The 13670-nt window shown below is 36.0% G+C and overlaps 1 protein-coding gene across 1 annotated transcript in view; it reads right to left on the bottom strand.

Moving 5' to 3' along the window:
• gem (transcription factor CP2 like gemini) overlaps positions 1–13670 on the bottom strand; it is a 131588-nt gene that overhangs the window by 76513 nt on the left and 41405 nt on the right. Inside the window, exon 3 of the mRNA XM_089089840.1 lies at positions 6972–7131. Coding sequence (XP_088945966.1) covers positions 6972–7131 — 160 coding nt within the window. The remainder of the gene's footprint in view (positions 1–6971; positions 7132–13670) is intronic.

Below are 13670 nucleotides of genomic sequence, written 5' to 3'. Positions count from 1 at the left end.
TTGGGGGAGACGAATGGGAGTATTGGAAAACCTAGCCCACTTTGTGCTTCGAGTCACACAGATTGAATATCCTTGTATCATTTTGCTTCAAAAATGTGCAACCAAAAGGTTGATGGTGCGAAGGAAAGGGTCGGTTTTCTTGTTGTCCAGTTCAGGTATAGAAAAAGTTCCGAAGCTGCCAGTAGTAAAATCCGACAGAATTCCAAATGCTTCCAAATCTGCCCACAAATTTCACTAGCCCATGAAAACTGCCAAGTAGCATTGCTACTATGCTACCCCAATTTTTCCACGGCAGGTACAGCTACAGCCTATTGATGTCAACTTTTCCTTCGTTCCTTAAATCCCTTTTTAACACTTATAGTAAAGCTTTAAACCTAATACAGAAAAAAATCGCTTAGCGACTAAACCATCGCTTGATTCTGGAAAGCTGTATATTCTTTCTTGTTCATCTTGTGGTTTTAAGGTTCTCGTCCATGTTGTGGTTCTCGTTCTTTCTTGTTGCCTTTTATTTATTGTGGGATTTTTTATTTTTGTTGGAGATCAAATCATGCATTATCTGTCTTAGAGGAACAACGAATTCTCTTTATCCCTCTAATCACATATGTTGAAAATCATTGCACGTTTACAATTTAAACAAGGTGGTTATTGTCAAACATTCTACCAAAAAATTGCCATTAATTTTTGGTAGAATGTGATATTTCGATTTACTGTACTTAGACTTCAATTCTTACGTGGAGCTTAGAGCTCGTTCTTGCAATAAGTCAGTCAATAGCTTGGGCGTAGCTCATTTTGACACCAAATCTAATCCTGTCGTGGGACTTTCTGATGTCAATGGAACTACTTGTATTATTTTGATAAATTGCTTCATTAAACCTTCCTATCACCCTTTCAATTTTTATTCTTTTTTTATGTAGAATATTTCCAAAAATAAGTCCAATACTGCATTCAATATCAGCAGCATCAAACGTGTCTTTCCATAATCTCTCTATATATACAGAAGAAAAACTCTTTTTAAATATGCATCACAGATCACTCCGAAGAGCTTATCAATTAGTTTTTATGATGTTGATCTTTAAGCATCCTAGATGAAAGTGTGAGCAAACTGAATGAACTTTTAGAAGTCTTGCTGGTTCAGAATGGGTTGTCTGATATCACATAAACTTAATAGCAAGTTTATAGTGACAGAGGGGATGAGAGAGCTCTCAATTTGTCAAAGGAATATCAGGCAAAAGGGTAATCGGGCCTAAATTAAATTTGTGGGAGGTCAGTTTAAATTAAGGGTCGGGTCATTTGAGTATCCAGACGGAAAACATTGCTGGATCCCTAAATTCGTTTCAAACTGACATTTACCAAGAGGAAATTTCAGATCTTTACAAAACTTTGCTAAGTTTAATCAAGTCCAACGCCCCCCCCCCCAAAAAAATCTAAATTAAAGTTCAGTAATTAAATGTATTAATTTAGCAATATTTCTGAATGCTGCAATTGTTTAAGGAGAAAATGTGATGACCCCCCCCCCCCAGAAAAAAAAGATCAGACAGAATTTGGGCGATCGGATTTTAATTGAAATTTGTGAGATCAGTGTAGGCTAAATTATACGGTTGGGTCTTTTGGGGATCCAGGACCATTAAGACCAACATGTCAGTGGGAGGAGGGTAAATTAAAATTGGGGGAGACGGATGAGAATATTGTAAGGCATAGCCCACTCTGCGCTTCTAATCACACAGATTGAATGTCGTTGCATCATTCTCCTTCAGAAACGTCCAACCAAAAGGTTGATGGTGCGAGGGAAATGGTCAATTTTCTAATTACCCAGTTATATAGATGTCAACTTTTCCTTCGTTCCTTAAATTGCTTTTTAATACATATGCAAAGTTTTAAATCTATTAAAGGAAAAAAAATCTTTCAGTGACTATACCATTGCTTAATACTGAAAAGCCCTATATTCTTTCTTGTCCATCTTGTAGTTTTTTTGTTCTCGTCCATCTTGTGGTTCTCGTTCTTTCTCATTGCCTTTTACTTACTGTATTATTTTTTTTAGAGATCCTATCATATATTATCTATCTTAGAGGAACGACGAAATCTTTTTGTCCCTCTAATCACAAATGTTGAAAATTATTGCATGTTTACAATTTAAACAAGGTGTTAATTGCCAAACATTCTACCAGAAAATTGCCATGAAGAGGGGATTAAGTGATGTTTGGATTTAGTGCACTTAGACTTCAAGATCTAATTTTTTCATTAAATCTTCCCATCCCCTTTTTTTTTCTTTTTTTTGTGAACTTTTCACAGTAGCAAGTTCTCATTTAGAAAGCTTCTCAAGCTATACTACTTCTCTTTAGTTAACTAAAGTTGACATCACCGTGGTTGCAATGGTAGCTGCAACCTAGTCTGACGTCAATATAAATAACTATTTTGATTTCAAAAATTACTTCATTGCCCCGACTCACCCCCTCCCATTTCCATTTTATTTTGAAAATGGGACTATTTCCAAAAATAAGACCATTGCCACAAGCCTAAGCGCAATACTACATTGAATATCGATAGCATAAAGCGTGACTTTTAGTAATCTCACTTTCTATATACATGAAAACAATTAGTTACGTATCATAGTGTACTCCAAGGAACTTGACAATTAATATTTAATGAAAATTGATGGACTTTTAACGATAATATAGCCTATTCTCATCATTTGTTAAAATGATGGATAAAGAAGGATGCATTCCTTATTCGGATGGATTATAATTTCTTACTCATCCGATTATAATCGGATGGATTATAGCGTATCCTTCTGGAGGGGCCAACCAATAAACAAGAACTGCATTTCGCATTGTTTACTATCCATATACATAAGTGAAGCTTTGAATCAACAGGACAACATGAAACGATTGAAGATCAGCTCTAATAACAATTATTCAAACTTACGTACTATTCTAAAATTACAATTAACTTGTAGCAGCAGAGTGGAAAAGACCATGCCTCTCAATTATGATGATGATGATATAGTTCTCTTCCCACTGCTATGCCTCAGGAAATGTATTCTAATTACTCAATTCACCGCCTCATTGTTCTTCATAAGGGATATTTCACAATACTTTTCACAATTCATAATTAATTTAACGCATTAATTTCACAATTTCATAGTTGACATTTTTTTTTTTTATTTAGAAAAGCGATAATTTTTCCAATGATTTCTTGATTTTCCTCATCCTTGTAGAATCCACCTAGTGCATGGTATAAATTCATAGGACTCTCAATCTGCCTCTCAATCAAATGAGAGGCATAACATGCCTCTCAAACAAAAGATCTCCGTAGGGAAAGTGTTTACGAATATATCATTGTTCTTTGAGCATAATATGATTCTATTTAACAAAGCAGAGTGCTTTTTCGGGCATTGTTTAAAAAGGAATTCGTTAATCTAAACAAACAAAAAATAATTTTGGATAGTCATATTTTTTTAATATTTTTTTTCTTAATATTTGCCCTGATTATTGTTCTTCTTATTATTATTTCCTTCATTATGCATCAGTTAAATTTTAATATAAATTCTACCGTGAGGGAAGATAGTCCTTTCTTTTGCTTAGGATAACCCTGGATATGGAATTAAAAGGAAAACATTCAAATAAGAAAACAAGTTTTTTTTCAAATGATTTTGAAGAGAAACATAAAAACCTTTAACACTACACGAAAACAAGGCAAAAAGGATAGAAATTATCCTGTGTGGGATGAGGATGCCCTCCCTTAGCCTACCACTCTTTAGGTTGAAGCCTGACATCTTCCTCCAATATTTTAAGAAGAAAATCTTTAACACAAGGGCCATTTGAATGGGATGAAAAGTACTTTTCACAATGCCTCAAGAATGGATGGGTTTATTGACGTTCACTCACTTGAACTGATAGCATTTTTCACTTCATTTATTTCGAAAGTCTATCGGTAAATAGATCACTCATTATTACCAGCTAGCTATACTTTTTCCTTTCAAAAATACTGTCAGTAAAGTATTACAGAAAAAGCATAAGAAATGCACCCTAATGACCCTGAAGTGGGTTAAGATCACTCATAACACTTAAACTGACATCATTTTTCACTTCAAATGTTTCAAAAGTCTATAGGTAATAAACCGCTTGTTATTACCAGCTAGCTATGATTTTTGCTTTCAAAAATACTTTCAGTAAAGTATTACAGGAGAAACATAAAAAAAGCACCCTAATGACCCTGAAGTGGGTTAAGATCACTCATAACACTTCAACTGATATAATTTTTCACTTCAAATGTTTCGAAAGTCTATCGGTAATAAACCGCTTGTTATTACCAGCTAGCTATGCTTTTTGCTTTCAAAAATACTTTCACTAAAGTATTACAAAAGAAACATAAAAAATGCACCCTAATGACCATGAAGGGGGTAAACATCACTCATAACACTTCAATTGATATCATTTTTCACTTCAAATGTTTCAAAAGTCCATCGGTAATAAACCGCTTGTTATTACCAGCTAGCTATGCTTTTTGCTTTCAAAATACTTTCAGTTAAGTATTACAGAAGAAACCTAAAAGATACACTCTAATGACCCTGAAGTGGGTTAAGATCACTCATAACACTTCAACTGATATCCTTTTTCACTTCAAATGTTTCGAAAGTTTATCGGTACTAAACCGCTTGTTATTACCAGCTAGCTATGCTTTTTGCTTTCAAAAATACTTTCAGTAAAGTATTACAGGAGAAACATAAAAAATGCACCCTAATGACCCTGAAGTGGGTTAAGATCACTCATAAGACTTCAACTGACATCATTTTTCACTTCAAATGTTTCAAAAGTCCATCGGTAATAAACCGCTTGTTATTACCAGCTAGCTATGCCTTTTGCTTTCAAAAATACTTTCACTAAAGTATTACAAAAGAAACATAAAAAATGCACCCTAATGACCATGAAGGGGGTAAACATCACTCATAACACTTCAACTGATATCATTTTTCACTTCAAATGTTTCAAAAGTTTCAAAAGTCCATCGGTAATAAACCGCTTGTTATTACCAGCTAGCTATGCTTTTTGCTTTCAAAATACCTTCAGTTAAGTATTACAGATGAAACCTAAAATATGCACTCTAATGACCCTGAAGTGGGTTAAGATCACTCATAACACTTCAACTGATATCCTTTTTCACTTCAAATGTTTCGAAAGTCTATCGGTAATAAACCGCTTGTTATTACCAGCTAGCTATGCTTTTTGCTTTCAAAAATACTTTCAGTAAAGTATTACAGGAGAAACATACAAAATGCACCCTTATGACCCTGAAGTGGGTTAAGATCACTCATAACACTGCAACTGACATCATTTTTCACTACAAATGTTTCAAAAGTCCATCGGTAATAAACCGCTTGTTATTACCAGCTAGCTATGCTTTTTGCTTTCAAAAATACTTTCACTAAAGTATTACAAAAGAAACATAAAAAATGCACCCTAATGACCATGAAGGGGGTAAACATCACTCATAACACTTCAACTGATATCATTTTTCACTTCAAATTTTTCGAAAGTCCATCGGTAATAAACCACTTATTATTACCTGCTAGCTATCCTTTTTGCATTCAAAAATACTTCCAGTAAACTATTAAACAAGAAACATAAAAAATAAACCCTAATGACCCTGAAGTGGGTTAAGAATATAAGATCACCCACAACACTTCAACCGATATCATTTTTCACTTCAAATGTTTCGAAAGTCTATCGGTAATAAACCACTTGTTATTACCAGCTAGCTATGCTTTTTGCTTTCAAAATACTTTCAGTTAAGAATTACAGAAGAAACCTAAAAGATGCACTCTAATGACCCTGAAGTGGGTTAAGATCACTCATAACACTTCAACTGATATTCTTTTTCACTTCAAATGCTTCAAAAGTCCATCGGTAATAAACCACTTGTTATTACCAGCTAGCTATGCTTTTTGCTTTCTAAAATACTTTCAGTAAAGTATTACAAAAGAAACATAAGACGGATACTTAAGACCCTGAAGTGGGATAAGATCAAGTAGCGGTTTCATTACAAATAGGTCTTTATAATATGGTTTGTTACTTGATAATAATCAGGTTTATTTACTGCCATAAAAAGATTTAATGCTCTATCATAAAATTTGGAGAGCAATATCACAAAAGAACGAATACTATAAACCTGTACAATTGGGCAATAATGTACAGACGACTTAATTAAGGAATAACAGATGAATCTCAGAATTAAACTGCAGAAAATTGCTTTACGCTTTCTTGAACATTTTAGAATTCCTACAAATCTTCAGCTTCATTAAATGCATGGGTACATACAGCTTAAAATGGTGTAAGATCTAATTCGACATAAAAGATATGATTTGTTGTTTACATTTTTAATTCTTTAAGTAAAGTAAAACTAAGCAGGAAGGCCCGTAGCCAGGATTTTTTCGAGGGAAGGGAGGTACAAAAAAACTATAAAAAAAAAACGCATCAAAATGGCTTTACGTGCATTTTTGTTCAGTTTTTTAAAGTCAGACAATTTTTTGGGAGGGGGGGGGAGATTGAGAGAAATTGAGTGAGATTGAGAGGGATTGAGTGATATTGAGAAAGATTGAGTGAGATCGAGAGATTGAGGAGGTTCAAACTTCCTAACCCCTCCCCCTGGATACGCCCCTGTAAGCATGGCTCCGTTGATATCAAAACATGTGCATTCAACTCATATTCTGTTCTGCAGCACTTTGGTCGACAAGAAGTCCATGCATGTGAATAAATTTGCTACTTGTATTTTCTAGCATTTAAGTTCAGCAACGTTAAAGTCTCGGCTAGAGAGGGAGCCGGGGTTGAGGAGGACTTGGACAAATATGCTCTGGTCAAAATGCTCAGGATAGGCCGTTAAAGTGAACTACTGTTGCTTCGCGCCTCTAGGCGTAGGAAGAAATAAGTCAAAAGTCAAAGTAAGTAATCTAAGGCTTTGTTGATCTATGGACTCACCTCATATTGTATGATGTAGCACTAAGGTCCACGCCCAGTCCAGATAATGAGCCATCAAAGTCAGCAGCAAGGTTGTTGTCTATATCCTCCAATATATCACGGGACCACAAGTTCTGCTTCGCTTCAGATTCGTGACTTATCTCTTTACCACTAGCTTCATCTGAATTAGATAAAACATTTTAATCAAATAAAATTGCGGAACACTTTCCACAAGTAAAACAGGAATCACGTCTCTAAAAATAAAATAATTAAACGAGCTTCTTATTTTAATCAAATTTACAAATGTTCTAATACTCTAATAAGTAAATGTGATGAAAGACTTATCAGATCCGAAACGGCACTAAGGCTTTTTGTTTTATTTATTTCGCCATAACTGAAATAACTTTTACGGAAATTATAAGGTAGAAACATAATTTCAACTGATAATTAAGCTTATTTTTAAATATATTTGCATATAAAAACATAATTGATAAAAAATTTTAAAGTGATCAGATAGCAGACAAGAAAAGCGATGAAAAGCTAGCATACAAGTTGACAGTTGGGTGACAGTCAGTCAAAAGTCAAGCAGACGGTTGGCTTAAGATCAATTGAAGGTCAAAGCAGACAATTTTGGAGTACGGTAGGCCTTTGACCTAGTAAGGTAGGTCAAAGCTGCAGTACGGTAGACCTATGCGCTAGAGAAATAAACCTTAAAAGTGAAGCAGTGGTGCCAATTTACGGAACTGCTAGGGGGAGGAGTCAAAATATATTTTTGAAAATCTAGGCACCGGGATTTTCCATTAAAAATACCGAAAAAGGGGTACTTTCAAAATCTAGGGGTTGAGTGCCCTCCTCCCCCAATTGTCGCTACTGCCAACAACATCTCGTTGGTTTAAAATATTTTATAATTTTTTTAGGCCAGCAGACAAATTGACAGTGGGCTGAAGATCAACAAGCAGTGACACCAATTCACGAAACTACTAGTGGCGGGAGCAAAATGTGGTTTGGAAATCGAAGCGAGGAGGAGCCTTATTATTTTTTAATCCTTTCAGTACTGTTTCTAATTCCTCCTCACAAAATAAAACTTCCTTCACATCCAAGGTATCACAAACTTTTTCATTTTCCTCTATATTTTTTCCTGCAACTCTATCTCGGTTAAGCAAATTCTCAAAATGTTCGGCCCATCTCGCTTTAGCTTTTGTCTTATCGCTAATTGCCACCCCATTCCTATCTTTAACTGGGACAAGTCAGGATTGACTACTACCTCTCAATTTGTTAACGTGCCAGTACAATATTTTACTATTATGCCGTCTAGCTGCATCTTCTAAATCCTCGGCAATTTTATCCATGGCCTCCACTTCACACCTCCTTAGTTCATATTTCAATGCTTTCTCCACTTTCTTTACATTTCTTTTGTTTTCATATGATCTATCACTCAGATAATTCTTGTACAAGTCCTTTCTCCTTTCTATTAAACATAAATCTTTTTCACTAATATTCTTAGCTGCATTTCTACCTTTCTTCCCTAAGACACCTTTAGCAAGTTCACAAAATTTTTTTCTACTGTTATTATAATCATCTTCCACATTACAAAATTTTAAACTCTCAAGTTCAGTATCCAACTACTCTTAGAAAGTTTCTCTCAAATTCCCGTCTTGGAGTCTACCAACATCATAACTTTCCGGGAGGTTATGATGTTAGTAGACCATCTATCCTTATTTCTACCAACCTGGGCGTTAAAATCTCCCAGCAATAACATCATATTTCTACGTGGGACCTTGTCTATTTGATCCTGTAACTGTAAGTAGAATTCATCTGAGTCACTAGTATCTCCATCAGTCGGTTCTACAGGGGCGTATACTACTATAACTGATACCTTGAACTTTCTAGTCATAAAATGAGCAATTAGTGTTCTATTATTAATACCTTCCCAGCCTAAACAAGACTTAGCAGCTTCCTTATTCATCATGAGCCCTACTCCCTGTCTATGAAACCCATCCTTCCTGCCTGAGTAAGCAAATTCTATATCACCTATTTTCATGCTTCCTACCCCGGGGATATGAGTTTCTGAAACTCCTAATAGGTCCAGTTCGAATCGTCTGAATTTGTCAGTCAAAATGTCAATACGATAGTAATTTTTTAATGTCGTAACATTCCAAGTTCCAATTTTCATGTTCTTTAAACCATTGAAATTTTTTTCGCCTCAGGAAAAGCAATGATCCCGGATACCAGTGCAGGACGGGGATCACATATCTTCTCAAGTCTACACCGAAGTGCTTAAGCCGGCTTAGAACCGGACAGCAAGAAGTCCCTGGGACCTCCATGAATGGAGGCTTTGTGCAATCCTGGGCCCATTTTGGTCACAACATGGTTTTCAGCGCTTGGCGATGCTCTTCTATCAACAAGAGTCGAAATCCTGCACAGACAATCTCAAGCCTATTACCTCCGACTCATTATATATTCATGCCTACAAATATTATGCTACTACGGGGAGGCAACCCGTAATAGATAAATTAGCTAGGAAGAGGTTTTTCAGCCCAAAGACGCCCATCAAAACATACCAAACCCAGAAGAATTGTCCATTAGTCAGAATCCAGTGCGACTGCTGTGTCGTTTACTAGGCTATAATTTCCTTGAGGGGTGCCACTCCTCAAGTGGGAATAGAGTTGACCGCAAGGTCCCCAGTCTTGCAGGTACCACAAAAAGATCGAGGCAGCCCTTTACAAAGGCCTTTGTCCATAGATCTGGATCTTCCGCCTTGCCGCGTTTGTCTTCCATTAGAGGATCCTCCCGTGATGGTGTTCTGCATCACCATGCAATTTAACCCATTGCTGGGAGACGGTTTGCAACTCATGGACCTTGTGGATAAACAAGTGGGCCCTTTTGAGTGTACATTTGAGGGGCCTTCTTCCTCCTCCGCCGGTATTTATTACCCCGGGCAAGGGTGCCCCAGATTCTATTATGGACCCCCAGGGACAAGGTCCCCCTTGGTCCATGCCTCCTATGGAGGTACCCTACATATCTGTAGAGCGTTCCCCTATCGCCACCTGGGGGCATGCTGAATGGCCTGGGGGAGGCCAGATAAACGGATCACTTTTGTTTTGCAAAGGCAATAACTCAGTGACATATTTAACCTACTACTTATAAATATACATAACTCACTGACTAGGCCTATATAAGTTATATACAGAAATATATAACTCAGTGACCCATTTAACCTACTACTTATAAATATGTGTAACTCACAGACTAGGCCTATATATGTTATATACAGAAATATATAACTGAGTGACATATTTAGCCTACTACTTATAAATATGTGTAACTGACTGACTAGGCATATAAAATATATAGAGAAATATATAACTTAGTGACATATTTAGCTTACTACTTAAAATATGTGTAACTCACTGACTAGGCCTATATAAGTTATATACAGAAATATATAACTCAGTGACAAAATTAGCATACTACTTATAAATATGTGTAACTCACTGACTAGGCCTATCTAAGTTATATAGAGAAATATATAACTGAGTGACATATTTAGACTACTACTTATAAATATGTGTAACTCACTGACTAGGCCTATATAAGTTATATACAGAAATATATAACTGAGTGACATATTTAGCCTACTTCTTATAAATATGTGTAACTCAATGACTATGCATATAATTTATATACATAAAAATATAACTCAGTTACATATTTATCCTACTACTTATAAATATATGTAACTCACTGACTAGGCCTATCTAAGTTTTATACAGAAATATATAACTGAGTGACAAACTTAGCCTACTACTTAAAATATGATTAATTCACTGACTAGTCCTATATAATTTATATACATAAATGTATAACTGAGTGACATATTTAGCCTACTGCTTATAAATATGTGTAACTCACTGACTAGGTATATAAGTTATATACAGAAATATATAACTCAGTGACATATTTAACCTACTACTTATAAATATATGTAACTCACTGACTAGGCCTATCTAAGTTATATACAAAAATATATAACTGAGTGACATATTTAGCCTACTACTTAAAATATGTTTAACTCACTGACTAGGCCTATATAAGTTATATACACAAATATATAACTGAGTGACATATTTAGCCTACTGCTTATAAATATGTGTAACTCACTGACTAGGCATATAAGTTATATACAGAAATATATAACTCAGTGACATATTTAACCTACTACTTATAAATATGTGTAAGTTGATAATTGAGAAGTGCCTAAGTTTTCAAACACCTTTGGTCCTCAGTTTTATAGATTATGAGCAAGCGTTCGATTCTGTTGATAGAGGAGCTTTAGTAAAGGTTTTATCCTTGTATGATATACCGGATAAACACATTAAAGTGATTAGTGCTATGTACGAGAATAACACTGCTGCGGTTAAGGTAGGAAATGAGGTTAGCAGCTGGTTTTGTATTAAATCAGGAGTTAAGCAAGGTTGTATTCTATCCCCCTTTATTTGGGTCATATTGATAGATTTTGTCTTAAGGAGCACAGGAAAGGTTATGGGAGACCACGGAATCAAATGGGGAGGAAAAAGTTTCCTGGACTTGGATTATGCTGATGATTTAAGCATCCTAGATGAAAGTGTGAGCAAAATGAATGAAGTTTTAGAGGTTTTGCGAGTTCAGGGTGCTAGTATTGGTTTGAAAATTAATGTTAGGAAGACCAAGTCACAAAGGCTAGGAATAAGTGAAGATGAAAACGTGACGTTTGGTAATGAAAAGATTGATCAGGTGGGCAGTTTCACTTACCTTGGTAGTATTATTAGTAAAGATGGTGGGAGCAGTGAAGATGTTAAAAATAGAATAGCCAAGGCTCAGGGTGTTTTTTCACAGTTAAAAAAAGTCTGGAAGAATAGGAAGATAGGTCTACAAACCAAGATTAGAATCTTAGAAGCTACAGTGATGACAGTGGTCAAATATGGCTCTGAAGCATGGACGCTCCGAAAAGCGGATGAAGATTTGCTAGATGTTTTCCAGAGAAATTGCTTAAGGAGTGTTCTGGGTACCCGGCTGACTGACCGTATTTCAAACAATAGGCTATACGAAAAATGTGGTTCAATACCGCTTTCTAGGTCTATAATGAAAGAAAGGTTGAGGTGGTTAGGGCATGTTGTTCGGATGAAGGATGACAGATTGCCGAAGTTTGTTCTTTTCGGCCAACCATCTAGGGCTAAACGGAAAGCAGGTCGTCCCCGTCTGGGTTGGGAGGACCTCATAAAGAAAGATTTAAAGGAAATGGGAACTTCGTGGGCGAGTGTAAAAAGGGAGGCTTTGAATAGATTGGGGTGGAGGAGGAGCGTGCGTAGCTGTGTTGGCCTCAGGCGGCTTGGTGCTGCGATGAGTCGTTAGTAGTAGTAGTAGTAGAGTGCAAGTGCCCTCCGTCCCCAATTTTCCCTCCTGCTAACAACCTCACCTTGGTTTAAAACGTTTAAAATGTTTTAAAGCTAGCAGACGAGTTGACAGTTGGCTGACAGTCAGTTGAGAGTCAAGCGGACAGTTGCTCAAGATCAATTGAAGGTCAAGAAGACAGTTGGTTGAAGGTCAGTTAAAATTTAGTTTGTTTATACTTCTTCAAAACTGCAGTATGGCTAGAGAAGTAAATCCTAAAAGTAACCAACAAGCAGTGGCACCAATTCCCGAAACTGCAGGGAAGGGAGGGGAGCAAAATGTGTCTTTGAAAATCAAGAAAGGGGGGGCAATTTTTTTTCAACGAAAATAACAAAAAAGAGTATTTTCAAAATCTAGGGAGGAAGTGCCCTCCTTCCCAAATTTTCGCTACTTCCTTCAAGGTCTCGTTCGTATAAAATATTTTATATACTAGCAAAAATTAATTTCAATGCAAAAAAAGAAAAAAAAAGTGACCTCCATAGTTTTCGAAATATACAATTTATCCCTTAATACTTTTGTACATTGACGCCGCTGCACACAATTGCACCCAGTTAATAAGATTCATGGACATAACCAAAATTCAGTATTGGAGAATGAGGGCAAGAACCAAAAATTACTGTCTTAAGGAGGGAGGGGGGGATCCATCTATAAAAACGGTCAAAATATTTCTTTTTAAATTACACATTTGCCTCAGATAATCAGGATAAAACCGACCGTTAAAATGGTAGCAATAATTAGCCATGATTATTAATTTTTTCTAATTAGCTTCAATTGATAATCAATAAGTAGAAAATAAACATAGCTTTAATATTCCATAGGATCTTTGAGATATTTTCTGTTAACCAATTACGTTATGGGCAATCAATATCTTGATGAAGCTGCAAACCATACCTAATAGAGAAGACTAGTTCTTATTGAATATTTTCTTCCGTTTTAATAGGAGGAATTCACATATAAATTTAACTAATGATGCATCCTCGAATCACGGAACCGTCGTGTGCAGGTATCACCTGGAGGTCAACAAGAATTTTCCTGGGCGATAAGCACTACCAGGATTTTCGTCTGATTTTTTTTTTTACATAGTTGGACATTAAAGGAACTGTAGAGATGCATATGGTTAATGCCTTAATACTACAGATAGTGACCCTTACGTCACGGGCGGGTGAGGGGTCGGTGAACTGCCAAAAAACCTAAACTTTCCCAACATTTCGGGGCCCTGGGAACTCAAGGTGTCTAAGACTGGTATGCTCTTTTGATAAGAACTAAGAAGAATTTCGTGTAAATCACGTA

Source organism: Artemia sp. Qi Xiang Cuo, chromosome 5 (genome assembly GCF_049724085.1).
Source record: "Artemia sp. Qi Xiang Cuo chromosome 5, ASM4972408v1, whole genome shotgun sequence".
NCBI classification, from domain to species: Eukaryota; Metazoa; Arthropoda; class Branchiopoda; order Anostraca; family Artemiidae; genus Artemia; species Artemia sp. Qi Xiang Cuo.
Note: the sequence above shows the minus strand (reverse complement) of the source record. Positions and strands in the feature narration are given on the sequence as shown.